A 22,535-nucleotide genomic window follows, 5' to 3' on the forward strand; every position below is an offset into this window, starting at 1 on the left:
CAGCGTTTTTAACAATCATTCGCCACATTTACCCTCCTTCATCGCCACTCGAACACATCCTTGACGCCAAACCGTGATGTCGCTACTTTCTTGGATCCCATCTTTCTTAGGCAAGGCCGTTCCCGCCGAGGGCACTAGCATGAAGGGTCAAGGGAATGCCGCGCAGCAAGAGCAGACGTCTGTCGAGCATATCGATTTTTCGACTTTGGCCGACAGAGTGGAAGAGTTCCGGTACGAACTGGACAGAGCCCGGGACATGTGTGAACAAGCAAACCTCGAAATCAACAAATATCGCGTAGAAATCCACAGGCTCAAATGCACGCTGGACGCGGAGCGCGACGCCTGTTCCAAAGCCCATAAGCTGCTCATCAGAGAAAGCAACCATAACAAAGAACTCGAAAACCCCAATAAGAATCTCCAAAACAGCTTGAAAAGGGAGACGGTTTTAAATTCACAGCTCCAAGCACGGCTGAACACCGAGACTGCATCACTCAAGGCTATGACCAAGCATGCTCGAAGCCAGGAGGAGAAGCTGATCGATACGCAGCTGGACTTGGAGTATCTCAAGTGTACTATGAGTGTGGACCCTCCCTTGGCACCGACACTTGCTCTCAACAATCATGCTCCTCTGCCTGCTCAGCCGTTTGTTGTCGTACTGGTGGATGGTGATGCATACAATGTAAGTTCTATTGCAAGAAAGGATGTTATGGGCCTCTGACACCCCAAAATTAGTGGGCTCCCGACATTTCCTACAACGACTGTCCTCCCGGAACAGTGTCCGCGTCCAACATTCTCGATGGCTCCGGCCCAGGTGCCATGGCCGCGACGCGTGTCCGCAACGAAGTGACCAAATTTATTTTGAGCCAGGACGGGACTATCCCCGTAACGGCGAAGATCATTACTCGCGTGTTCTGCAACTTCTCAAGTCGCCCAGGACTGATGACAAGCTTCCGAAGGAGCGGGCCTGTAGGTCTCGGTCTGGCGGAATTTGCGGTGCAGTTCACCGAGAAGTTGCCATTATTTGACTTTTTCGACGCAGGCAGGGGAAAGGAGAGGGCCGACGACAAGATCAGAGGCAAGACCGTCATTTCCCCAAAGGAATAGAAATCGAAGATCACTGACTTGTCCTTCTTGCCTTGCTGCAGAGAATTTTCACCTCTTCCTGTCGACGCCCAACTGTCATGCGCTCTTCGTCGCCGCCTGTCTCGACAATGGATTCGCCCGCATGCTCGAGCAGTACAGTGACCATCCGTTGGCACGGCAGAAGATCGTCCTCGTTTCACCGGGCTACGTCGCCCTCGAGATCCAGCGGCTCTGTTTTAAGGAGATCGAGTGGCCCAGTGTCTTCGCAAAGCGAACGCCACCCCGTGACGTGGCGGTCAAGCACGAGAGAGAAAAGGCGAAGGCGCAGAAACAGAGGGCTCGTGCACAAAGGAGTGTGTCCACACCGGTGGTGAGCAGTGGAAGTCCTCCACCGAATGTGCATCCGAAGCTGTTGAATATGGTGCCCACGTGGAATGTGAATACGGCCATGATGAGGGCTTCTGGCGGGGTTGGCTTCCGAGTTGCCCTAGATCGTGCTGCATTGGAGACTTTGGAAGAGGTGGAGACAATCGAGGTTCCTGAGGACATTGATTGAGGGTGTCGCAAGCATGACCTCGTCATGTAACAATGGATGTGGACGTAACGGAAGGGTGTCAAGAGAACTAGGCTGCCATCCGATCAAGCAAGGCTGAGGGAGATATGCATACATACTGATATTTATCGGACAAGAGCGCTGTGCGGAAGTCCATCCATGTGTATCATGTCATGCAGCAGATCTATGATTCTATAACTTACGCATGTATGAATGTCGTTTCCCACTAGATCTGAGCAGTCGCTCCCAAGATCGTTACTTTTGGACCGACTATTGCTTTACTTGCACTTTTCACATCGACAAATTGCAATGCTCCCCACCTTAATGCCCGTTCACGGTGCCTCGTTCCCTTTTCTACTACTCGTCCTCCTGTCCTCCTATATCCACGCCGATGCCCACTCCCATGATCCTAACCACCATCTAAACAACCGGGATGGCCTCTCTCATTGGCCCGATCCCGAAACGGCTTATACCTTACCACCGGACCCCATTCCTATCTCCACACGGGAACACTGGATGCGCCGCGCAGTGGAAGCTCTATCCGACCTCAACGATGGGTTGCCCTGTCCGTTCGCTGCGTTTGGTTGCGTTATCGTGAACCATTCGGCCGTCGCGACGGGCAGGGGCGGTATCGCTGATGTAGAGCTCGGAGTTGAGCTCGGCAGCGAGGTTTGTATTGGCGCCAACGCGATTGTGAAGGAGGGGAATCCGACATTGCATGGTGAGTGAGCGTGCCCTATTTGACAAATGGCCTGTCTGTTGAGGGATTCAAAGAAGGGTTCCTGTCTATCCGTGCCTGGGATTGATATCAGATGTAGGACGGACACGTAGCGCAGTTGTGTTCATGGGCTTAGCTGTCGAAGTCGAGCATGACAACGGTTGATAGGTTTGATTCTTCTGGGAGAAGGCCGCAAGCGAATTGAACGGGTAGACGGACATAGCTAACCATTGGGCTTCCTCCCCACGAATAATAGGTGAGGTCGCAGCCATAAACAATTGCACCGCCATCCTCACGCATCCCGCGGGGAAATACAAGCTCACAGGCCCAGAGGCGCTGAATGCCCTGGGCGATTTGAGCCTGTACACCACGGCGGAGGCGTGCCCCATGGTATGACGAACCTTCGCTGAGACTGATTTGACTCTGATCTGACCGCACTGCTTAGTGCTCCTCTGCCATCCTCTATGGTGGCTTCAAGGAGTATATATTCTCGACATCGATTCCGACGCTTCGGGCGCACGACTGGCCTCAGATCGTGATCCGATCGACGGAGATCTTCGCACGCAGCGTGGGCAGGCTGTCGGCGCACAGGACACGGATTGTGGGTGACGTATTGGCGGACGAAACGGAGGAGCTGTTCAAGTGGCAGTTTCGGGACGCGCAGGCAGCGTGTCCGCGAGGGTGTGTATGGGAGGCAGATGGAGACGGAGGTCATGGAGGGTGCGTAAAAGGGGACGGGGAGGCAAAGGGAATGCATGCGCACAAGGACGAGTTGTAAGAGAGTAAGAGGGTAAGCAGGCTCGAGGTTTGTACCTAGCGTGCAAACACGCTGTGTAGAGCTGTCGGTTCTTTGACCAGTGCCCTCTTCAGACGCTGGTCGCGAACATCCATGGGACAGGCATGAAGCGGGAGAGGAAGCAAAATCGGAGCGACTTGTAGGATGGATTCAATATTGTATTACGATGTCTCTGGGACCTGGTGAGCTTTTGCCTTCCCTCCGTCCCTGCTCCAACGAACTGAAATTTCACTTATGCGACTAGAGAGCTATTGTACACATTGCACCATATGGAGCATGGTGGCTCTTCAATATGCCTGTATGCTCCTATGCTGATGCTTTCGTCATAATGTCACGACAGGCTTCTTCGCGCTGACTCCCTTCATGTGTACGTCCAGAGCGCGCTGAATCTCTTCCAGACCATGCCCAACGATCTCGGGTTCCGGTGCAGCGACAAACGACCCGTCTGCTAGAGCCTTGGGGAGAAACTGCTCGTATACCACAGGCCCTACCTCGTTGTCGACGAGCGTATCTCCGAATATGAACTGGCTTCGGACGCCGTACCGCTTCGCCTTGATCCATAGAGCGGCCATACCAGAGAGGTAGGTGTATGCAATCGTCGGCATGACAAACCGCTTGGGCATGTTCATGGGATCGAGCGGATAGGTGGCCATTGAGAGAACCCTGTCACCCTTGCACGATCCGAGGATGTTCATGCATGCCGCTGCTGCGCCTTGCCCTATCGAGATTGCCCCGGCAGTGATTCTTCCCTGAAAGGCCTTCTTGATGTCCTTGACCACGGTCGAGCTGCGATAGTCAAACGCAGCAATCGCTCCAAGGCGCTTGACCAATTCGAAATTGCGTGGTGAACACGTCGTGATGACTTCGTACCCAGCTGCAGTGGCAAGCTGGATTGCGTTGACGCCCACGCTTGTCGACCCTCCCCAAATGAGAACTGTCCTCCCGGTTGACTTTGCTGCGGGGCTTGAAGGAAATTGCAAGCCTAGCTGATCCTTTTGGAACAGCGCGCAAGCTGCAGTCGACAGTCCCAGAGGAATCACCGCTGCATTCTCATAGGGTAGGCTGTCGGGGATATGGGACGACATGTGCGTCAGCAGGTTGACATACTCCTGAAATCCACACAGAGCGGGAGAGTTGTGCTTCTTGGCCATGCCGATGGAGTGGCCTACTACGCGATCGCCGACCTTGAACCTTGTGACGCCCTTTCCGACTTCCACAACTTCACCAGCGACATCACTCCCCAGAATAATCGGGTATTTTACCCAGTCATACAGCAGGTCACCAACGGTTTGCTTGATGAAGTCCAGTGGGTTTGTAGCGACAGCGCGGGTCTTGATCGTGATCTGGCCGGGACCTGGTTTTGTGTACGCTGCGGACTTGACCTCTAGAGGCGACCTTTTGGCGGCTACCAAGTAAGCTGCTCTGTTGAAGGGTGCCATATGGATTCCGAATATGGTAGATTGAGGGACGACTATGGTGTGGATGTGGAAGATCAGATGGCCGGTTGGCTCCAGATACGACCTTTGGTTTTGGTGGTCTTGGCGAGAACCTCGTCTGGATGGCTTCGGCTGGTTGTCTTCTGGTTGTGAGTCGCATGTCGAGAGCAGGAATATTGCTTGGTTATATGTTTTCGTTCTGGAAAGGGCACGGGCATCTCAAGGGAGTGTAGGGGCTCAACTTGACCATCCGATATGCCGTCGTCCGACCATCCGACAAACGAATGTCCGCGTACGGGCTTATGCCGTTTCTTTCCAGGGTTGCGCCAAAGATCCAATTGGCAAGAAGACCGGAGACACCCTACATAGGTACTTCGGTAAGATGCATCTGCCTCACGACTGACATCATGTTTTGTGGCTGCCATCGGCGCTTGAAGCTATTGAGCTCGTTCACCACGAAATGAGTGCTCCGCCTGGCTGATATCAGCTGCATGCCTTCGGACACAGGGGTAGACCGGTCGAGTTCTAGCCCCGGGGTTTGAGTATTGCAGAAAGATGACACTATGACTTTGTACGGTGCTGAGAGGTGGAAAACTGACAATCAACGAAAGCTTCCAGGTATGTGAATACGAGGTCCCTCGGTGGGTACGGAGTACTAAGTGAATGCATCCTGACTACTCCGTACTCCGTAGGGGGCACGTGAGAGTATTCTCGGTTGGTGCTGGCGTGAAGCTGCTGCACGCCTAAACTTAGACGTCCAGGCTTCCCCGCGCCGAGAGCTCCTGCTGCTGCAGGCTTGAAGCTGTGCCTGCAGTGACGATCGGTGCCACTAAGCTCAATGCGGGGATCGCGTTGGACAGCAACAGGCTTCCATTGCCAGACGTGCTCTCTTTTGACCTTGCGTCTTCATCAATATCTCAACAGAACCAACTTGCAACATCAAAGTTTTCGGTTGCTGTTGTGACTTAAAATGACATCCCCTCCGCCGTATGAGGGATGCCACCATCCAAAAGAAACCACACCGCTGCTCCGAGATGAGGAAAACAACTTACCTGCGGTAGGCGCTTGCTGCCGCTGCTGCGAGGAGCGTCGACGTGAAGAACATGTTCCTTGGTATCTCTACGTCATTTTGGTGGCTGTCGCACTGGGAGGAAGCTGTCTATTATTCTGGGATCACCCATCATTCGTTCGATGGAGAGAAAGCTGGTCAGAGAATGAGCGACACCCTTTTCGAGGTATGCCACTTTCCAGATCAGCATTCCGTAACGGGGCTTAACGTTTCGAAGGCTATATTGAAGAAGAGCGCTCTAATGAGGCCGACATCTGTCTGACTCCTGCTTGCGTCCACGCTTCTTCGGAGTTGCTGTACAACCTCCACCCGGACTACAAGAACATCGACCCATGTACCGACTTCGAAGAGCTGGTTTGCGGAGGCTGGCGGGACCGTCATGATCTTCGCCCCGACCAAGGCGATGCCTTCACCGGCACCATCATGTCAGAGAACTCCCAGACACTGTTACGCCACATCCTCGAAGCTCCACATCCCGGTGACTCAGCGGTATGTTCATAAGCGGAACCTCTGTCATGGACCGATGCTAACCAGCGCCTCAGTATTCTTACCTCTCGTCTCAAGGCCTTGAGGGTGCCAGCAGCTCCACTGACAAGGACAACTTCAATAAACTCAAAGCAGCTTACGATGCTTGTTTGAACGAGGAGACTGTCAAAAAGCTCGGTATTGCTCCCCTGCTCGACATACTCAACGAGACGTCGAAGCATTTCTCTTCTGGAGGCCTCTCTTCCACAGTGTTATACGCGCTCAAGACTGGACAATCCACCTTAATCTCTGCCGGGACCGGCGCAGACGACAAGGATCCAGACACCGTGGTTGTTTCCGTCTCGGCTCCATGGAGTGTCGGCTTACCTGCGAAGGAGTTGTATGAAGATGAGAAGATCCTCAAGAAGTATGAAGCCACTGCGTCCGAAGTCTTCTCTTCCCTTCAGTCGCAAGGAGCTCTGCAACACGTGGATACTCATGCTCTGGTCGAGTTCGAGAAGAAGATCGCAGCTGCTACCCCAGATGCAGAGGATCGCGACGACGTGACTGTGAGTCGGATAATGCCAGCTTGTTCGCCCGTACTGACATCTGCAGAAATACTACAACCCAATGTCATTGAAGGATGCTGAGGCTTTAGCACCAGAGCTGAAGCTCTCCAAAGTCCTCCACGAGCTTGTGCCGTCAGATTACAAGCCGAATCGCATCATCGTCATGGCGCCGCAATATTTGAAAGATCTCAGCAAGCTGGTGTCTGGCACTCCGGAAGACACGCTCCACGCGTATTTCGTTTGGAAGACCATCCAGTCGTACTACAGTTTCATCGAAGCAGACGCGGTCGTGCCTATTGAAAGATTCCAAAACGACCTGTCGGGACAGGTACGTCAGCTTCTCAACTCATGTTCCGATTGCTAACCATCTACAGGATCCGGACACGAAGCCAGAACGGTGGAGGAAATGTGTTCGTCACGTTGACTCAGGGCTGGGCTGGATTCTGAGCCGCTTCTTCGTGGAAAAAGCCTTCTCAGCCGAAGCCAAGGCATTTGGTGACCGGATCGTTACCGATATCAAGGATCAGTTTATCGAGAAGCTCAAGATCACTGAGTGGATGGAGAAGGAGGTCATCGACCTGGCAGTTTCGAAGGTCCACAACATCGTCCAGAAGATTGGATATCCTGACAAGGTATTCTTCTGCCGAGCACGTATGCCGATGAACTTGAGCTGAACATTGCCTCTGCAGAGCCCGAACATCCTGGACCCCGAGACATTGAAGAAGTATTACTCCTCGGTCAACATTAACTCAACCACGTATTTCGAAAACGCACTATCTCTCGTCCGAAACGAAGTCAAGGAGGAATGGGCTGCTCTTGGCAAGCCTGTTGACCGGGATCAATGGGGTATGACTGTTCCCACGGTCAATGCGTACTATAATCCCCCTGGCAACGAAATTGTCTTTCCAGCAGGAATAATGCAGTTCCCCGTCTTCGACGTGAATGTGCCTCAATACCTATCATACGGTGCTTTCGGCTCGGTCTCCGGCCACGAACTCTCCCACGCATTCGACTCCACAGGCCGCCACTATGATCAGAATGGCAATTTCACGGACTGGTGGACGGACAAGACGGTGGAGAACTTCAAGAAACGAGCCGAGTGCTTCGTCGAGCAGTACGCCAACTTTACAGTCGACGGCCCGGATGGCAAGCCTCTGCACGTCAACGGCCGATTGACTTTGGGTGAGAACATCGCCGACGCTGGTGGGCTCGCAGCTGCATTCAAAGCGTGGCAGAAACGTGCGGCGGAGACTCCGAACCAAGATCTTCCTGGGCTTGATTTCTTCACACAGGAGCAGCTCTTCTTTGTCAACTATGCCAATTGGTGGTGCGGGAAGACCAGGAAGGAAACGGCCATCCAGAGGATCTATCTGGATCCACACGCGCCAAAGTTTGCGAGAATATTGGGTACCATGGCCAATTCGAGGGATTTTAGGGAGAGCTTCCAGTGTAAGGAGAAGCAGCCGGTCTGTGAATTGTGGTGAGCAAACACTTCGAGCTGCTGCTGCTGGCTGTTCAAGTATCCAGAGGCGAAATTGAGATATTCTCATATCTTGGAAGTATTACTTGCGAGGTTCGGGACTTGGGGGAAATCCGAGCTTGCCAACAACATCCATCTGGCTCCTGTTTCTACGGCGTTAAACTCGCATTGCCATCCTCGACGCAATACACAATCACTGCTTGAGTTTCCTTTTCGTGAAGACCAGGAACCCACATCCTTCGGGCGCACAATTTTACAGCTGACACCAAGTCCAGTCTTCAGAGACGACGCAATCACCAGTGACAGCACATCTGATACCTCCATCACCAGAATAAACCACTATCCACCTTTTGAAGCCTTCTACGGCCAACTGGGCTGCAGACCAGAATTCTCTCGAACCCTTCAACCGCCTGAATTCGAACCGGCATGTGGGTGTTCTGGGACCTTCCGTGTACGGTAAGCTCATGCTGTACTAGTCAGAAAGCAAGATGTGCGCTTCGTCCGCTCGTAGTATTGCGATCTTGTCGCCATGCCTTTCGTCCCTCTCGATCCGTACTGCCTGTGGTGGTGGTGCCATCATACGTAGATCGATGTTGATGGTTGACTTGGGAAGTACAAAGCTCTGAGAAAGCATCCCTTTGGCTTTGCTATGGAGGAGGGTCTCTTGCGTCGAGATCTAGAAGCTTATGACTGATGTGGACCATCGATTGACAGCGGACTAAAGAGACAGCCTCAGACAGGTTTCCTGGGCGGGGTTGATGCTCGCAGCTCGCAGTCCGAGTGGCCTGAATCGAGCACGTTGACGCTGATTATCAGTCCGAACCTCCAGCACTGTCAGTTTGAGCCCGATGTCGCTGGGATAAGACCACGAGAGTGCTTCTAGATGCCAACCACAGGACCAGTCTTCTTTTCTGCCTATCACTTTCGCGAGTCGGGAAAGAGCAAAGACTGACAGGTCCCATCCCCTCGGAATCAGAGTCGATTGTTAGTGACCTCGTCCCCCTCGGTCAATGTGTAATGCGTACATGGACATCTGCGTAGCCTGTGTCTGTCGGTACGTAGGCTTATCGCTTGAACGCCAGATGACACGCGCCCAGTCGTACCAGTGGGCAACCCTCGCACCTCTGATCTGTGGGCGTCGGACACACTCCACAACCCGGTTGTACCAATTCTTTCCCGCATTTGTCAAGAGCCCGTACTTTGGTGTGTGGTGGCCTATCAACGTCGATTGTCTCATTGGGGTGGATGTGGGCATGAACGTGAGATTCTAAGATCTTACATCACCCACCCACCCAAAATACCTCATATGAGCGCGTAGAACTGCAAAGTTGTGCCAGTGAGGTAAAATGGATCTCTTCTTCCGCTCCTCATTGCGGTTTCATATGGCTGCTCGCACTCAGACTCCTCCTGTCTTGCGCCCTTCGTACTTGATCATCTCGCGTCCAGCTATTTTCATACAGTCGTAGTTCCGGGTTGGTATGTATAACGGGCAGGACACGAGAGAGCAACTGGGGTCCAGTGTGGAGCTCGGGCGCATTGTCACGACGTCTCAGCAGGCAGGAATGAACGTATCACAGAGAGGGGCAATTTCATGTATTGTGTGTCTTCAGTAACCGTGCTCAAGGCAACGGCCCTCTCTGGTGCTCGTGCTGGTGCTGGTGACCTACCAGTCGACGCACGCCCTCTGGCACTCCTCCCCTACCCTCCACCGGCCCTCATTGACGGCCCAACCACCCGGTCAGTCGTCTCCAGATCTTCCTCCTCCTCTCGCCTCTGGTGTTCGCCGCCTGCACCTCCGCCTCGAACGCCTCGCGCTCCGTGTTGAGCGCCGCGCGCGCCTCTTCCAACGCCGCCTTCGCGTTCTCGAACTCGTGCTTCTCGCGTCGGAAGACCGTCATCGCCACGGACAGGTCGTGCGTGTTCTGCCAGTACCCGTCCGTGGCGACGCGGAGGGCCTCCCTTGCGTTCCGCATCGAGGCCAAGACGCCCCGGCGTTCGTGGTTGAACGCTCTCCGAGCGACCTCGAGGTCGGCATGCCCCTGCTCCAGCTTCTCTTCGGCACTTCTCAGCTCGGATATCATGATCAGTTGGACGATGTCCTCTGTTGTTGCTGTGGGTGCCGGAGCAGGTGCGCTGACGCTCGAGGAGGCTTCTGAAGTCTCTGGTGGTGTGAATGTGGATGTTGAGGGCTCGATCCCCTCGCTGTTGTTGTTGTTGTGGTGGTGGTGGTAGTGGTTGTTGTTGTTGTTGTTGTTGTTGTTGTTGCTGCTGCTGTTGCTGTCGCTGTTGTGGCCGTGGCCCGCTGGTAAAATCTGAGCAGCGCAGGTTTCGCAGAGCTTGCTCGTGTCGACGAGAACAAGGTTCGAAGGTGAGGAACTGGTGATCTGTGCAGGAGAAGTCATTTCTGCGGTGACGACGTAAACGCTTGACCTGAGAGCGAGACAAATAAAAGAACGGTTCGCGCTATGTGCGCTGTGAGGGACTGCCGGGATGAAATCGAGGAGAAGCGCAGAGACGAATGTACGGTTGTGGGTATGCGAAATAGGTGCGCAGGTGGTGAGTGCTGTGGTCACGTCGCAAACACTGCCGCACCTTGGATCAATAACATTGTGCAGAAGACGATGTTGATTGTCTGTCTCAGTCTCATGGTCGGTGGATCAGCACCAGTTCTTTATGCTCAGAGCCATATTCATGGACTGTCCTTAGGCATTGTTGTCGATGTATCCCGAGCAATATGGGTGTTGTGGTGGAAAGCCACAAAGGCTGTTCAGCAATGAAAAGGACCCATGGATCCTCCTCATGGCAATAACGATATGTTCATGCCCATGTCTTCTTCCCGGGTTACATCCACAGCTTGATCGACTTCCCCATGCTGAATGATAGCATGTCGCAACCCGGTACCAAGCTTGGCCACAGACCTCTCTGGCAACGTGATGTTCGGCTTTGCCCGACTTCCGCCGACAGTCAGCACCCAGTGTCCACTGAATCCACGGGTATCGCTAATAACAGAAGCAGTGGTTCGATTAGAGATTGGACTGGCGCCATCATAGTGATGCATCGTTGTCATTTCTGAGAGGAAGCTCACCCGGACCGGCTGAGAGAGCAAGCTTCCACCGACCTTCAACCTATTCACGCCGTGTCAAAATTGGCCTGAAGAGGAAAGTTTTGCATCTGTGAACTGTTACGCAGTCTTTGTCTCAAGTTGTGATTGTGCGTGCAGACACTAGTCGGTAGACTTTCTTGGGTTCGGGATCTTGAACCTCACATCAACGTCGCCCTTGCCCGCCGGCACCGGATTCGAATTCTCGTCGAACAGTGTTCTTTCGAAAAAGCGAACATTTCCCTGGTGATCAGCCAGCATGATTGACTGCTTCTGAGTCCCGTAAAGTCCGCTGACGCCGAGCCGCTTTGCCCTGTTTGAGCCGTTAATAGCTGGAGAACCAGTTCGGACAGGTGTGTTGTGGCCGATAATGTCGACCTTCTCATGCTTTCTTGCGGCAGCGATCTCATCATCCCTGAGACCAGACATGTCTTTCCTTCCCAACGCAGGCACGTATATGGAATGTCTCAAATCGGATATATATGCCTCGAGACCAGCGTCGTCAGCTTTACCCTCTCTAGGCAGGGTTTCGTGACTGAGCAAGTCTAGGAATCTTTGGATCAGTTGGTCTTCGGATTCCCCATTTTCGACGCTCTGACGAATAGTGTTCAGCATCAGCTCCTCTCCTAGGAGCACCTTTTTCCACGAGCGGTCTGAAAAGGTCGCGTTGCTTAAGCCGACCGTCTGAACCACGTCCCCAGCTATCCAGGGAACCTGGCTCTGATCCTCCGCTCGGTTGGAGATAACGGCGAGCTTCTGGCCGATGTGCCCGCACACCAGGCTGAACCCGCCGGCATCCTTTGCAATGCCGGTGTTGACAACGTTCTTAACAAAATCCTCCACGGGGCCAACGTCCTCTGCGAGAAACTTCTTGATGATCGCCCCGCGACTGACGGCTGTTGGAGCCGGAGTTACGTCCTCGCGATAGTTGGTCAAGACGGCAATCTTACCCGTCTTTGTGACTCCAAGCCAGGTACCGTGGACATCGCGGTGCATATCCCGGCCTCCAAGGACGTGGGAATGGGGCTCGGGCCACCATCGGGCAATATCAGTTGGACGATTGAGGTATTCGTCACGGTTGTCGATCAGAACCAGCCTGTACGACGGATGAGCCGTCGATATTAGGGCGATGCACATGTTGAATATTCCGATGCGCTGTGAAGCAGATTCCGTTCAATGGTACTGGGCTGGAAATGGCGGCAAAGAGAATTTATATTCAATCCGCCTCGAGCGGTCCCGGTCTCGTCACACCTAGAGCAAGCTCCCACTAGGCACTCTCTGTCAATGTTGACGTAGAGGATCGTTTGCGTTCAGACCGTTTGCTGCTTGTGATCGTACGGTAGTGGTGTGCGTTCTTCAGCAGAGTTGGGAACCGAGGCAGAAGAGCCAGAAGGGCTAGAAATGGGAAAACCCCTACAAGGACTACTGTCTGATCAGCCACTTGCCCCTGTTTTGTTCCCTGGGCAGGTGACAATATGTTCAAGCACGGCTTGATTGTATGGTCGAGATATTTACGACACGGCACGAGGTTGAGATTGGATGAACAGGATTACGGAGAATCGTTGATCAACACCTGAGACGGTTGTCAGTGGCTGTTTGCTTCACCCAAGTCCACCACCCCCTCATCTTATCGATAGACGAGGCTGGCATGTGGAAACCGTGCGGTGCGTGCGGAGTAGCAATCAGCCAGGTCTTGTGCCTCTCTCAGCTCCAGGCACACACCGACTTGTTCTCCTCCGGTGTCAACTGCAGAACTGTCAACTTGGGCCTGGGAAAGAGGACACCTGTACTATATGATTGATTTATTGCTACTGCCATCGCCTGTGGCATTCGGAGGAACTGAGCGCAGCTCTTCTTTTGCAACCGCTTCCACGAGGACTCGATACTTTTCACCGCCAACTCATCATGTTCGGAATCATAGCAGACCTCATAGCGTGAGTACCCTTCTTTGCACAACGTCTCCAGCCGAAGTCTCACACAGTCAGCTCCGTTACAACAATCCTCCTTCCCGCATATATCTCCTACAAAGCCCTACGGACGAACGACCCTGCCCAGACCCATCCATGGCTCATATACTTCACGATCCTCTCATTGACCCTTCTCTTCGAATCCTGGACCCTGTTCATCATCGGCTGGATCCCCTTCTATTCATGGTTCCGACTTATATTCCTACTCTACCTCGTGCTTCCCCAAACTCAGGGCGCTAAGATTTTATACCTGGACTACCTAGAACCGTACATTGTACACCATGAGACGCAGATTGATCAGTTCATTGGTGAAACGCACGACAAGCTGCAAAAGATGGGCATGGGTTATCTGAATACTGCAATCGAATGGGCACGAGACCGCATTCTGGGCCAGAAGAGTCCTCAACAAGAAGCAGCAGCGGCCGGTCAACAGCAAGGAGCGGGTGCTGGAAGCTATGCGTCCTACGCCACGGACCTACTCTCCCGCTTCGCCATGCCCGGCGCAAGGACGAACACGCCCACCCTACCAGGTACATCTTCCTCGACAGTCTATAACACACTGTCCCACCTGGCGGGCGCGGCCTTCGCCACCTCTTCAGCCCAGCGCTCTGCTGCAACAGATGCAGCGTCTATCAATATCCCACCTTCACTGTTCGACTTTGACAACATTCCTGGACAATCCACTGCTGAAAAGGCTTCCTTCATAGCTGCGCAACAAAACAGATTACAAGGCCTGTTGAAGATGCTGGACAAGGAGCAGCAGAACCTGGATCTCGCATACGGCTCGGACCCGCGTGGGGAGCGTGGCGGGAACGGAAGCAGAAGTGCCAGTGGCAGCGGCAACCACAGCAAAAGGCCGTCAAGTTCGGGTTCTGGCCTCGCCATTGGGGGCGGGCTCAAAACGAAGTCGAAGAGTGAACAGTCTTTTGAAAACGTCGAGTACGATGAAGCTGACGAGCGTGAGCGCGACCCTCGCCGAACAAGTGGCGGGTGGATCGCCGCTGGGGTGAGCGGATGGCTTGCTGGCTCAAGCCCTCCCAGGGGTGGAGGTGGAGAAGGACACGACGACAGGAGCGAGCGCGAGAGGAGGAGAGATTCCGGAGACACGCTGACTTCGCGTGGCTGGTCTGCTGCGAGGGACATGACAGAGGAGATTTCGAGGGGAATGAGCAGCGGTTATGATCGGTCAAGAGAAGAAGGTGAACGACGGAGATGAGATGGTAAGTCGAGGCCCCATGTCGATCCATAGGCATCTCTTGAATGAGAGCAATCCAATAGAATGATGTGGAACAAACAGTCTCCTGTCCAGATTATTCTCCTCTCCTTTCGTGTCTGCCCTCTTGCCCCGAGTCTTCACTCGCAGCGAGGACATGAACCGTGAAGAACTCGGTCATGCGGTGCATTTAACGTGGGTACCCTTTTAAAGAGGAAGAGAGCACCCCGACAGTTTGATCTTCGTGTGGATAACTGCCTTGAGGCACTACAGGTACAGAGTTTGGGAACCTCGATTGTTGTACCTTGTATTATAGGAGACCCGAAGCATTTTGCTACCCGGTGCCTTCGGTCTCACCGTTTTCAGGTCATGAGGCACGGTGAGAAAAGGTACTCCGTACATCCACGACTGAAAGCCACTTATAACTGAGGTCGAGTACTTTCAGAGAGTGGCCTAAGGTTATCTGCATTGCGAGCAGGTGATCATGTAGGATACCCTCGCTATATGCCATGCTCCCGTCACCCATATACATATTCCGTGTCTTCGTTCAATCAGTGCATATGCCCTGCCAGTCATGGTCGCGTACATCAATATACAGTATGCCAACCCGCCGCAATGTGCTTGCTTTAAGCATGAAAACCTAGCCCAAAACGCTCGCACCAACGACGAGAACCTGAAAATGGGTCCGACATCCGCGCTTCGTGTCCTCAATAACAGTAACGCCATAGATTCGAAATCATCATTTCCTTATGCCGTGAAGTCCATGAAGCACAAAACTTTTCATTGCGGTTGCAACCAAAGACCAAAGGTGCCTCGAATAGGTGCAATAAACCAACAGAGAAATGGTCAGTGCAGTGACTCGGCAGTCGTCCCCCGTCTCTCTGTCCTTATCCGAAATCTTTCTCGGAATCTTCTAGCCAGGCCTGAACGCTCCTCGTCATTGGCGGGCTGATCGGGACTTGATCCAAGTCTTTCTACTCTCATCTCTCTCAGCGCGGCAATCCGTTCGGCACGAGAGCCATGAGCCAGATATCGAAGATTGGCTATCGTCTCCCTGCGTCCACCTCGGTAAGGTGTACCATCAGAATCACCTGCTCCGGACGGCAGCGGTGGCGGAAGTTGCCCGTCCTGGTCCACGGTAGCGGTGGAGCCTCTCCGCTCCTCTCCTTCGATCTCGTGACCTCGTGGTCTCAAATCGATACGGCAGAGCGGACACGTGCCGCTGACGTTCAGCAGCCATGGGTCGACACATTCAGGGTGGAATTTGTGGTTGCAAGGCAGCACTCGTACCTCCTCTCCCTTCTTGAAGTCCTCGGTACATATTGAGCAGCCTAGGTGGCCTTCGGCGTCCGTTCCATCGGGATTAGTGGTGGCTATCACTGCCTGCGCCCTGTCACTCTGTGTGTCCGAAGCGACCGCTTCACCTGCCACGGCCCTGTTGGCTGGGTCGGCGTTGTCTATTGAAGGAGGGTGAGTTGAGCCGGCATTCATTTCAATGTCCGAACCTTCTGCTGGTTTCGGGGGAAGGTCTTGATGGTCACCAAATTTGACAATAGGCAGTGTCTCGAGCATCGCACGGGCAATGCCCCTTGCCCGACTTTGCCTTCCTCTTCCCACAATATTTCGAGGTCCATACCTTTCCGGATGTCTGTGCGCTCTTACCGCTCCAGTGACGATAATGACGACGAAAAGAGCGGTAATGATCCCAGTAATGGAATATAGTATAATCATGGCAACGGCAGTCGTGGGAGAATTACCCAGACCGCCATTGCCACCCCAGCTAGGCGAAGACGAATTGGTGTAAGAGTTGAGATCCGGCAGTATAGTTGCCGTTCCGGGGCTCTCTTCCGTCAGGCTCAAAGCCGCAAGGCTTGATGCCAACATAGTGTCGGTTGTTGTCAAGATTCCGCCGATGGTTGGCAAGGTGTCGAGGCCGGTTGCAATGCAATGATCGCTGGTCTCACTGTACAGGATCACAATGTTGGCCCGCGGCGAGTTGACCACTATACGAAAGACCTGACTTGGGTCCAGATTGCCCGGATAATCTTCAGGGTCACAAGACATGTAGGAAAACTGGTCAATATCGGCGATATCGTTAGCATTGGAGGCGCCGACATTAACCAAGTGTCCTTCCACGTCGACTCGTAGAAAGTTGTCGTGCGACATCTCAGCATATTGTCCCAAGGGAGCCAACCGCACCACGGGGATGTTTGAGAACTCTGTGCCGTTCATGATAAATCGCGGCGAGGTCGACGAGGGAAACAGATCCTGTGTGCTGTTGGACGGCGCAATCGTTTGGGCTGCTGCTCTAGTGCCGAATAATGACAGTATCGAGACCGTAGCAACCAGCCATCTTCCATAGCCTGACAGGCGCCGCATGTTGGATGCCATTGTGTTACCGTCAACGCCTTCCTCTCACTTATCCGCACGTCTGACTATTGTTGGAGCCGCCTCTTTTCGACCACACGTGTAGGATTCGGCCAGCTCGTCGCGTTCAGATAGGACTGAAGGTGGCATGCATGGGACTGGGATCAGCGGAGCGAATCGAAGACTCAATATATCAAGGCCACGGCCCTGATCTCATTCTCTCCAGGTAGATGGGTAAGTGACCAGGCGTCGATGCTTACATCCGTAGCCGAAGGATCGACTCAGTGATGGCTTACTTCGAAGGGCGAATGTCTGTGGTAGTAGGCAACCTCGGTCAGGTGCCAAAGGCGCAGGGACAGAAGAAGAGAGGATTTGGAAGTACGAGTGAGGCTGTGCTCTTAAGCGTGTCGCAACCGTTTCGTGTTTGAGAACTTGTCACAGGTGTCAATGGTGTTGACAGCCCGATTTGTGACCTGCTTCGAGTTGCGGCTGCTCGGAAAGCCAGGATGGTGGAGTGATCCACACGGTTTGGGGTTTTGGGGTCTTGATTCGATTGGCGCCCGATATCGAATGTAAGAGAAAAGCAGGCTCAAGAGTCAAGACCCTCGGGAATACGAGGGTGATGGCACAGTCCGGCGGCAAGACATAGACAGTTTTAGAGCGTTGTGCGAGCTGTCGCAACGCCGAAACAAGATGCACGCTCTCAATCGTCGAGGAAACATGTGCACACCGAGACGCGCATCGATCCCCCTTGTGATTGAAGGTTCAGGCAAAAATCATCCGCCTCAGAGATATTCACATCTCATCTGATGCAGGGGCACGTGCAGTAGGAGGCTCGAACAGCAACAACGATCCGCGATGACCACACCACTGGGGCACCTGCGTGGGAGGAAGGGGGCGTGCATGGGCGTGGTTGTTCGTGCATGCGAGTGATCGAATCACTAGGTACCTAGGTGCGGCCGAAGGGGTGGCCCTCCAGCTCACGGAAGCCTTCTTCTACCGCAGCCGGTGCCGCTTGATGCTGGGCTCTGCCATCGCCTATCGCAGCCCGCGGCGTATCGTTTCGCGATCGAGTTGGCCTAATGAAACCCCCACTTACGCATGCGTACGCGTACACTCGCAACAACTACCAGAATCCATCCAGTTTGTTCAATTCCAAACACTAAATATGCACGCCCGAACAATATCTGATGTGGCAAATGATGGTGTTGGATCCGAGCCACGCTCGCCACGATACGATTTTGACCCCAATGGCCATCTTGCGATAGTATCTGTGTTCCAGCCGCCATTTCCATGGCGCCCAGCAAAGGCCCAGTCGAGAATGTTGGCAGCAGGTCTTGCTCTCTCGTTTGTACCCTTAGCATTCTACTCCCACGAATCATCCTAACCGGACGCGTACTCGGCTTCGTGTTCTTCGCGTGAGCTGAGGCGATCTCGCCGGGTGGCCGAGCTAATTCCTTAATATCAAACGCGGGGTTATCAGCAGAATAGTTTGCGGCTCTCAGAATATCATAGGGTGTGGTGGTGACATTCTCGCAGGCGAGTATCCGGGATCATGCCACAGTATGTCTCAAAAGTTGCGCCAAAGAATCACAACGTCGAGAGTTGTCAACGTGTCTTACCGTCGTCTATGCCAGCTTTCAAAGGTAGACTCCATCCAGGAATTGCACATCTCGTGTTCCCACGCGGCGCGCAACAGATGCAGAGCATGAGTTGGCCAGCAGTACGGAGTATGCCATAGCATATCATCGAATTGTGTGCACTAACTACTGTAAATGCTGGCGTCGGAGCATTCAAAGGTGATGGGTGGCTGTAAGTGGCTCCTGGGTGGCTGGTGAAGATGCGTACCTGTCGACGTCATCGGTTCGAGGAAGCTCTCACGGGTTTCTTTTTGCTTCCTCCTGGCTCTTATTGTGCAAGTACCACACAACAGGTTCTCGTCGACAGCTTGAATAGTGGTGAAGCGGTGACAAGCTCAAGGTATCGGCGGCGTGGAACGCTTTCACCATGGCGCTTCTGGCATGTGTCCTATATCTCGCCTCATGTGTTGCAGCTCTGCCAGTCTACCCGGCGCAATCACCAATCCTGCTAGATCATACCCAAGGCTACCAGTTTGACCCCCTGTTACATCTTCCGGGCATATCCCCGTACTTCGACGCCGTGGGATTCGGTCTCGAACATGCGGCACCGCCGGGCTGCACGGTCACTGCAGCATCATACCTTGTTCGCCATGCTGCCATCTACGCTAACGACGACGAGTACGAAGAATATATCAAACCATTCCTCTGGAAGCTAGAGAAGCACCGACAGGGCTGGTCTGGTCCTCTCGAATTCATGTCAACGTGGGTCTCACCGATCTTAGAGGACCATCTAGAGGACATCACACCGTCCGGTGCAGAAGATGCAAAGAAAGTCGGCGGTCACCTTGTCAAACGATATCCCAAGCTGGCGCCCACCGTGAAGAAGATCTTGGCCGACAAGAAGCCCAGGACATTTGACACTGCGATAGCCGTCGCGAAGGCGTTTCCGAATCACGAAGACATCGAGGTTGTTCGATTCCTCCACAACCATAATGGCAGTTTTGACAGCTTGATCCCTCACAAGAGTTGCTCAGCCTTCACCAAGATCCCGGGCACCAAAGAGATGGGTGACTTCGTCCACCACTACGCGCCGCACGTGTCTGGGCGTCTAGCACGATTCACCCCGTTTGAGTTGAGTGACAATGACGTTGTTGGCCTGCAGAGTCTTTGTGGTTATGAGTCTGCAATCAAAGGCGAACGAAGTCCCATCTGCGCAGTTGTAAGTTGTCCCTCAAAACTTGTGTATGACGGCTTTTACCTGGGACCAAAGAGGTCAATGTCCCTGCTGTCCCTTTTCATGCCCGCTCACCATTTGTCTCAATGAGATAGACACCGGTACTGACTACTTTACAGTTCACTGACGCGGAGTTCTTTGCGTACGAGTATGCCTGTAAGTTGGCCTGCCACTTCTTTCATCTCTGGTCACAGACAGGTCCTAACCTCTCCAGGGGACCTCAAGTATTCACACATGGTCGGTCCCTTGAACCCATTGTCACCGTACCTGGGCTTCCCCTGGCTTAAAACACAGAGCGAGCTCTTTCAGCAACTTGAGAAGGAACCGGACAGCCACTCAGAACCAGATACAGGCTCCGGTTGGCCGTCACCCCAGCGCTTTTTCCTCAGCTTCACCCACCGCGAAGTACCGCCCTTCGTGGCAACAGCATTAGGAATATTCAACTCGTCTTCCTCTGCCGTCGAAGAATTCCCAACGGACCATATCAACTGGGCACGATCTTGGAGAATGAGTGATCTCATCCCATTCCTGGGACACGTCGGCATGGAAAAGATGACATGTGATGGTCGGCCCGGGCGTGAGGGCGAGTACATAAGAGTCATTGCAAACACGGCGCCCCGGCCCATACCTAGCTGTCAGGACGGCCCTGGTGCGAGCTGCTCGATGGAGCAATGGACGGACATCATTGCGCAGGGAGCAGAGAAGTACAAAGACTACCATAAAATATGCAGCACCACTTCGTGACGGACTACACCGGTTGACAGCATCAGTCTCACGAATACGAAGGCGCGCTTCACACACCACTGCTGGCCATGTCTATTGGTGATGAACACGAATATGAAGAAAAAGACATCTCTAGAGAAGCATGTCCTGGGCTTCCGTTCTGTGGACAAGTATCAGCCTGCCTCAGGACTTCACGAATTTGCGAATGCCAGATGCACCTAATATGGTCCCAAATCGACCCGTGTGCGACGCCATATTCTATCACTTCGTTCACAAACGCGTACGGGGGAGCCTCGCCTACTATCCGCCCCGGTGTTAATCACGGTACCTTCGCGGCTCTCAACACAGGGAACCACGTCTGAATGAACCCAATCTCTCTATGTTCCAAGCGTTAGCATGATTACGGAGATTGCCACGTCTTATAGCCACGATCACCTGAGTAACCTCAATTCAGCTCGAGAAAGATCTCATTCACAGCTTCGGTTTTTCGGTCGCCAACTTATGGTACTTGGTGAGATATGTGATATGACCGAAAACTGGCTTGTCATCATGTACAAGTGCGCAAGGGAGGGCCAGATGCACCTTTGGCAGAAAGGCGAGGTCGCGCAAGCCTTGTCACGGTCTAGCCAGACAAGTTTGAGGACTCTGAAGCTCAGATGTTGTAGGAGGGGCTTGCAGTTGTTGCGGCGGCTAATCAAATGCCTGCACTTCCTCACTACGGGTGGAGGTCAGGTTTTAGAATCGCTCTAATGAACGCTGAATGCTGCCTTTTCGCATTTCCGCAATCTCACGTTGTGTTGCACCAAGGAGTCCCGCTTTTCTTTGCATTTGCGCGACGTAGACGTTCACGCTGTGAACAAATGCTTGGGACGCAAGTGCCCTGACCAACCCTCGCATTTACCTACGACTCCCTGCTCGGACTAGACATCCTGCTAAGAAGTTCTCACATGGAAGCATTATCTGACCCTGACATGGATGGAATAGCACCTACGAGTTGAGAACCCCATATGAGGTGGTTTCACGACTCGACGACTTGACGACCTTTTGTTGTCTGACGTAATTCAGCGTTCCTGTTCCATGATGTCATCAATACTTTGCTTGGCAGGACTGAAGCTGTCTCCGAGCACATTTGTAAACACCTCGACGAACGAGTCACATCAAGCTCCCGGCTCCACGTCAAAATGGCACCATCGAGGGGCAGGCACACCGCTCAAGCAGCTCACGTCGACGAGCACGAAGACGTCGCCCTGAACCAACAGTCAAACTCGGCACTAGTTTCCGCAAGGCGAAACTTCAACTATCTAATCTCACCGACCAACGCCGAAAGGCCCACCCGTTTGCGCACGCGAGCACTACTGCGCACGGTGCGCTATGTCGGACAATTCATCATCTGGCGTCTTGTCCGCTGGGCAAAGTATATCGCTGTAGGGTCAATTGTGGCGGCCGTAGGAGCTACTGCCATTGGGGGGGCAATCAGCGGAGTGGCGTGGGTGGTTGCTCCGCCGTCAATAGGAGCGGGCATCGTTGCCGCCGGGATATGGGGTGTGGGCCGGTTTGCGGCGAGAAGATTGCATGCGAGGTGGAAGAAGGGCGGTGGTGATGTGGGCGCGGAGGTTAGAGAGAGGGCGGAGGATCAGGGCAGTGAGCTTCGGATGGAGGGGAGCTATGGGATGGATCTTGGGCCAAGAGCTGTTCCATGGTGACGCAGTGCAAGATGGCCATTTGAGAGAGAAGGGAGGGTTGAGGGCAGCATGCCAAAGATCAATGGCATCATCCAGGCCTGAATAGACCATATCCCTTCCAAGCCGTGCCTCCGTGCTCATCGCGCGAATTCCTGAAGGCGCACCCTCCTGACGCTGTGCCATGCAATTGCAGAGATGGTCGTTGTCGCGAAGTGCAACCAATGCACCACTGCATTGCAGCTCAGACGTTACAATGGATGAACGTGATAGGCTCACGTTGCAAAGTCACCTTCATATTTCCATTACCCCGAAGATTTGAAGCGTCATCTCGATTCTTGATGGTCGATCATTCTATCATCAGGCACTTCCAACTCACATCGATATCTTCATTGCTCTGAGCATTTGAGGCATCATCTCGATTCTTGATATTCGATCACTCAATCATCAAGCACGGCCAGTTCACATTGATATCATCATTGCCTTGAAGATTTGAGGCGTCA

General features: G+C 53.4%; 11 protein-coding genes across 11 annotated transcripts; 7 read left to right on the forward strand and 4 right to left on the reverse strand.

Annotated features, from left to right (window-relative positions):
- Nucleotides 1–139: 139 nt before the first annotated feature.
- Nucleotides 140–1,104, forward strand: A1O7_05314 (uncharacterized protein; the record flags this gene model as incomplete). The annotated part of the gene is made up of 2 exons (XM_007759324.1): nucleotides 140–679; nucleotides 733–1,104. 2 exons carry the CDS (start codon nucleotides 140–142, stop codon nucleotides 1,102–1,104), a joined length of 912 nt encoding a protein of 303 aa, XP_007757514.1.
- Nucleotides 1,105–1,225: 121 nt separating this feature from the next.
- On the forward strand, nucleotides 1,226–1,639 carry A1O7_05315 (uncharacterized protein; the record flags this gene model as incomplete). Its single annotated transcript, XM_007759325.1, has 1 exon — nucleotides 1,226–1,639. One exon carries the CDS (start codon nucleotides 1,226–1,228, stop codon nucleotides 1,637–1,639), a length of 414 nt encoding a protein of 137 aa, XP_007757515.1.
- Nucleotides 1,640–1,960: 321 nt separating this feature from the next.
- On the forward strand, nucleotides 1,961–3,132 carry A1O7_05316 (uncharacterized protein; the record flags this gene model as incomplete). The annotated part of the gene is made up of 3 exons (XM_007759326.1): nucleotides 1,961–2,357; nucleotides 2,611–2,744; nucleotides 2,800–3,132. The coding sequence occupies 3 exons, from the start codon at nucleotides 1,961–1,963 to the stop codon at nucleotides 3,130–3,132; spliced, it is 864 nt and encodes a 287-aa protein (XP_007757516.1).
- Nucleotides 3,133–3,473: 341 nt separating this feature from the next.
- Nucleotides 3,474–4,589, reverse strand: A1O7_05317 (uncharacterized protein; the record flags this gene model as incomplete). The annotated part of the gene is made up of 1 exon (XM_007759327.1): nucleotides 3,474–4,589. The coding sequence occupies one exon, from the start codon at nucleotides 4,587–4,589 to the stop codon at nucleotides 3,474–3,476; it is 1,116 nt and encodes a 371-aa protein (XP_007757517.1).
- A 1,100-nt stretch (nucleotides 4,590–5,689) lies between these two features.
- On the forward strand, nucleotides 5,690–8,173 carry A1O7_05318 (uncharacterized protein; the record flags this gene model as incomplete). The annotated part of the gene is made up of 6 exons (XM_007759328.1): nucleotides 5,690–5,792; nucleotides 5,873–6,144; nucleotides 6,198–6,689; nucleotides 6,736–7,017; nucleotides 7,064–7,321; nucleotides 7,379–8,173. 6 exons carry the CDS (start codon nucleotides 5,690–5,692, stop codon nucleotides 8,171–8,173), a joined length of 2,202 nt encoding a protein of 733 aa, XP_007757518.1.
- Nucleotides 8,174–9,884: 1,711 nt separating this feature from the next.
- Nucleotides 9,885–10,571, reverse strand: A1O7_05319 (uncharacterized protein; the record flags this gene model as incomplete). Its single annotated transcript, XM_007759329.1, has 1 exon — nucleotides 9,885–10,571. One exon carries the CDS (start codon nucleotides 10,569–10,571, stop codon nucleotides 9,885–9,887), a length of 687 nt encoding a protein of 228 aa, XP_007757519.1.
- Nucleotides 10,572–11,392: 821 nt separating this feature from the next.
- On the reverse strand, nucleotides 11,393–12,406 carry A1O7_05320 (uncharacterized protein; the record flags this gene model as incomplete). The annotated part of the gene is made up of 1 exon (XM_007759330.1): nucleotides 11,393–12,406. One exon carries the CDS (start codon nucleotides 12,404–12,406, stop codon nucleotides 11,393–11,395), a length of 1,014 nt encoding a protein of 337 aa, XP_007757520.1.
- Nucleotides 12,407–13,174: 768 nt separating this feature from the next.
- On the forward strand, nucleotides 13,175–14,452 carry A1O7_05321 (uncharacterized protein; the record flags this gene model as incomplete). Its single annotated transcript, XM_007759331.1, has 2 exons — nucleotides 13,175–13,203; nucleotides 13,255–14,452. 2 exons carry the CDS (start codon nucleotides 13,175–13,177, stop codon nucleotides 14,450–14,452), a joined length of 1,227 nt encoding a protein of 408 aa, XP_007757521.1.
- Nucleotides 14,453–15,295: 843 nt separating this feature from the next.
- On the reverse strand, nucleotides 15,296–16,828 carry A1O7_05322 (uncharacterized protein; the record flags this gene model as incomplete). Its single annotated transcript, XM_007759332.1, has 1 exon — nucleotides 15,296–16,828. The coding sequence occupies one exon, from the start codon at nucleotides 16,826–16,828 to the stop codon at nucleotides 15,296–15,298; it is 1,533 nt and encodes a 510-aa protein (XP_007757522.1).
- Nucleotides 16,829–18,823: 1,995 nt separating this feature from the next.
- Nucleotides 18,824–20,374, forward strand: A1O7_05323 (uncharacterized protein; the record flags this gene model as incomplete). Its single annotated transcript, XM_007759333.1, has 3 exons — nucleotides 18,824–19,615; nucleotides 19,750–19,786; nucleotides 19,845–20,374. 3 exons carry the CDS (start codon nucleotides 18,824–18,826, stop codon nucleotides 20,372–20,374), a joined length of 1,359 nt encoding a protein of 452 aa, XP_007757523.1.
- Nucleotides 20,375–21,534: 1,160 nt separating this feature from the next.
- Nucleotides 21,535–22,056, forward strand: A1O7_05324 (uncharacterized protein; the record flags this gene model as incomplete). The annotated part of the gene is made up of 1 exon (XM_007759334.1): nucleotides 21,535–22,056. One exon carries the CDS (start codon nucleotides 21,535–21,537, stop codon nucleotides 22,054–22,056), a length of 522 nt encoding a protein of 173 aa, XP_007757524.1.
- Between the last annotated feature and the right edge of the window lie 479 nt (nucleotides 22,057–22,535).

The sequence above is a fragment of the Cladophialophora yegresii genome (assembly GCF_000585515.1).
Source record: "Cladophialophora yegresii CBS 114405 chromosome Unknown aczIN-supercont1.4, whole genome shotgun sequence".
Classification (NCBI taxonomy): Eukaryota; Fungi; Ascomycota; class Eurotiomycetes; order Chaetothyriales; family Herpotrichiellaceae; genus Cladophialophora; species Cladophialophora yegresii.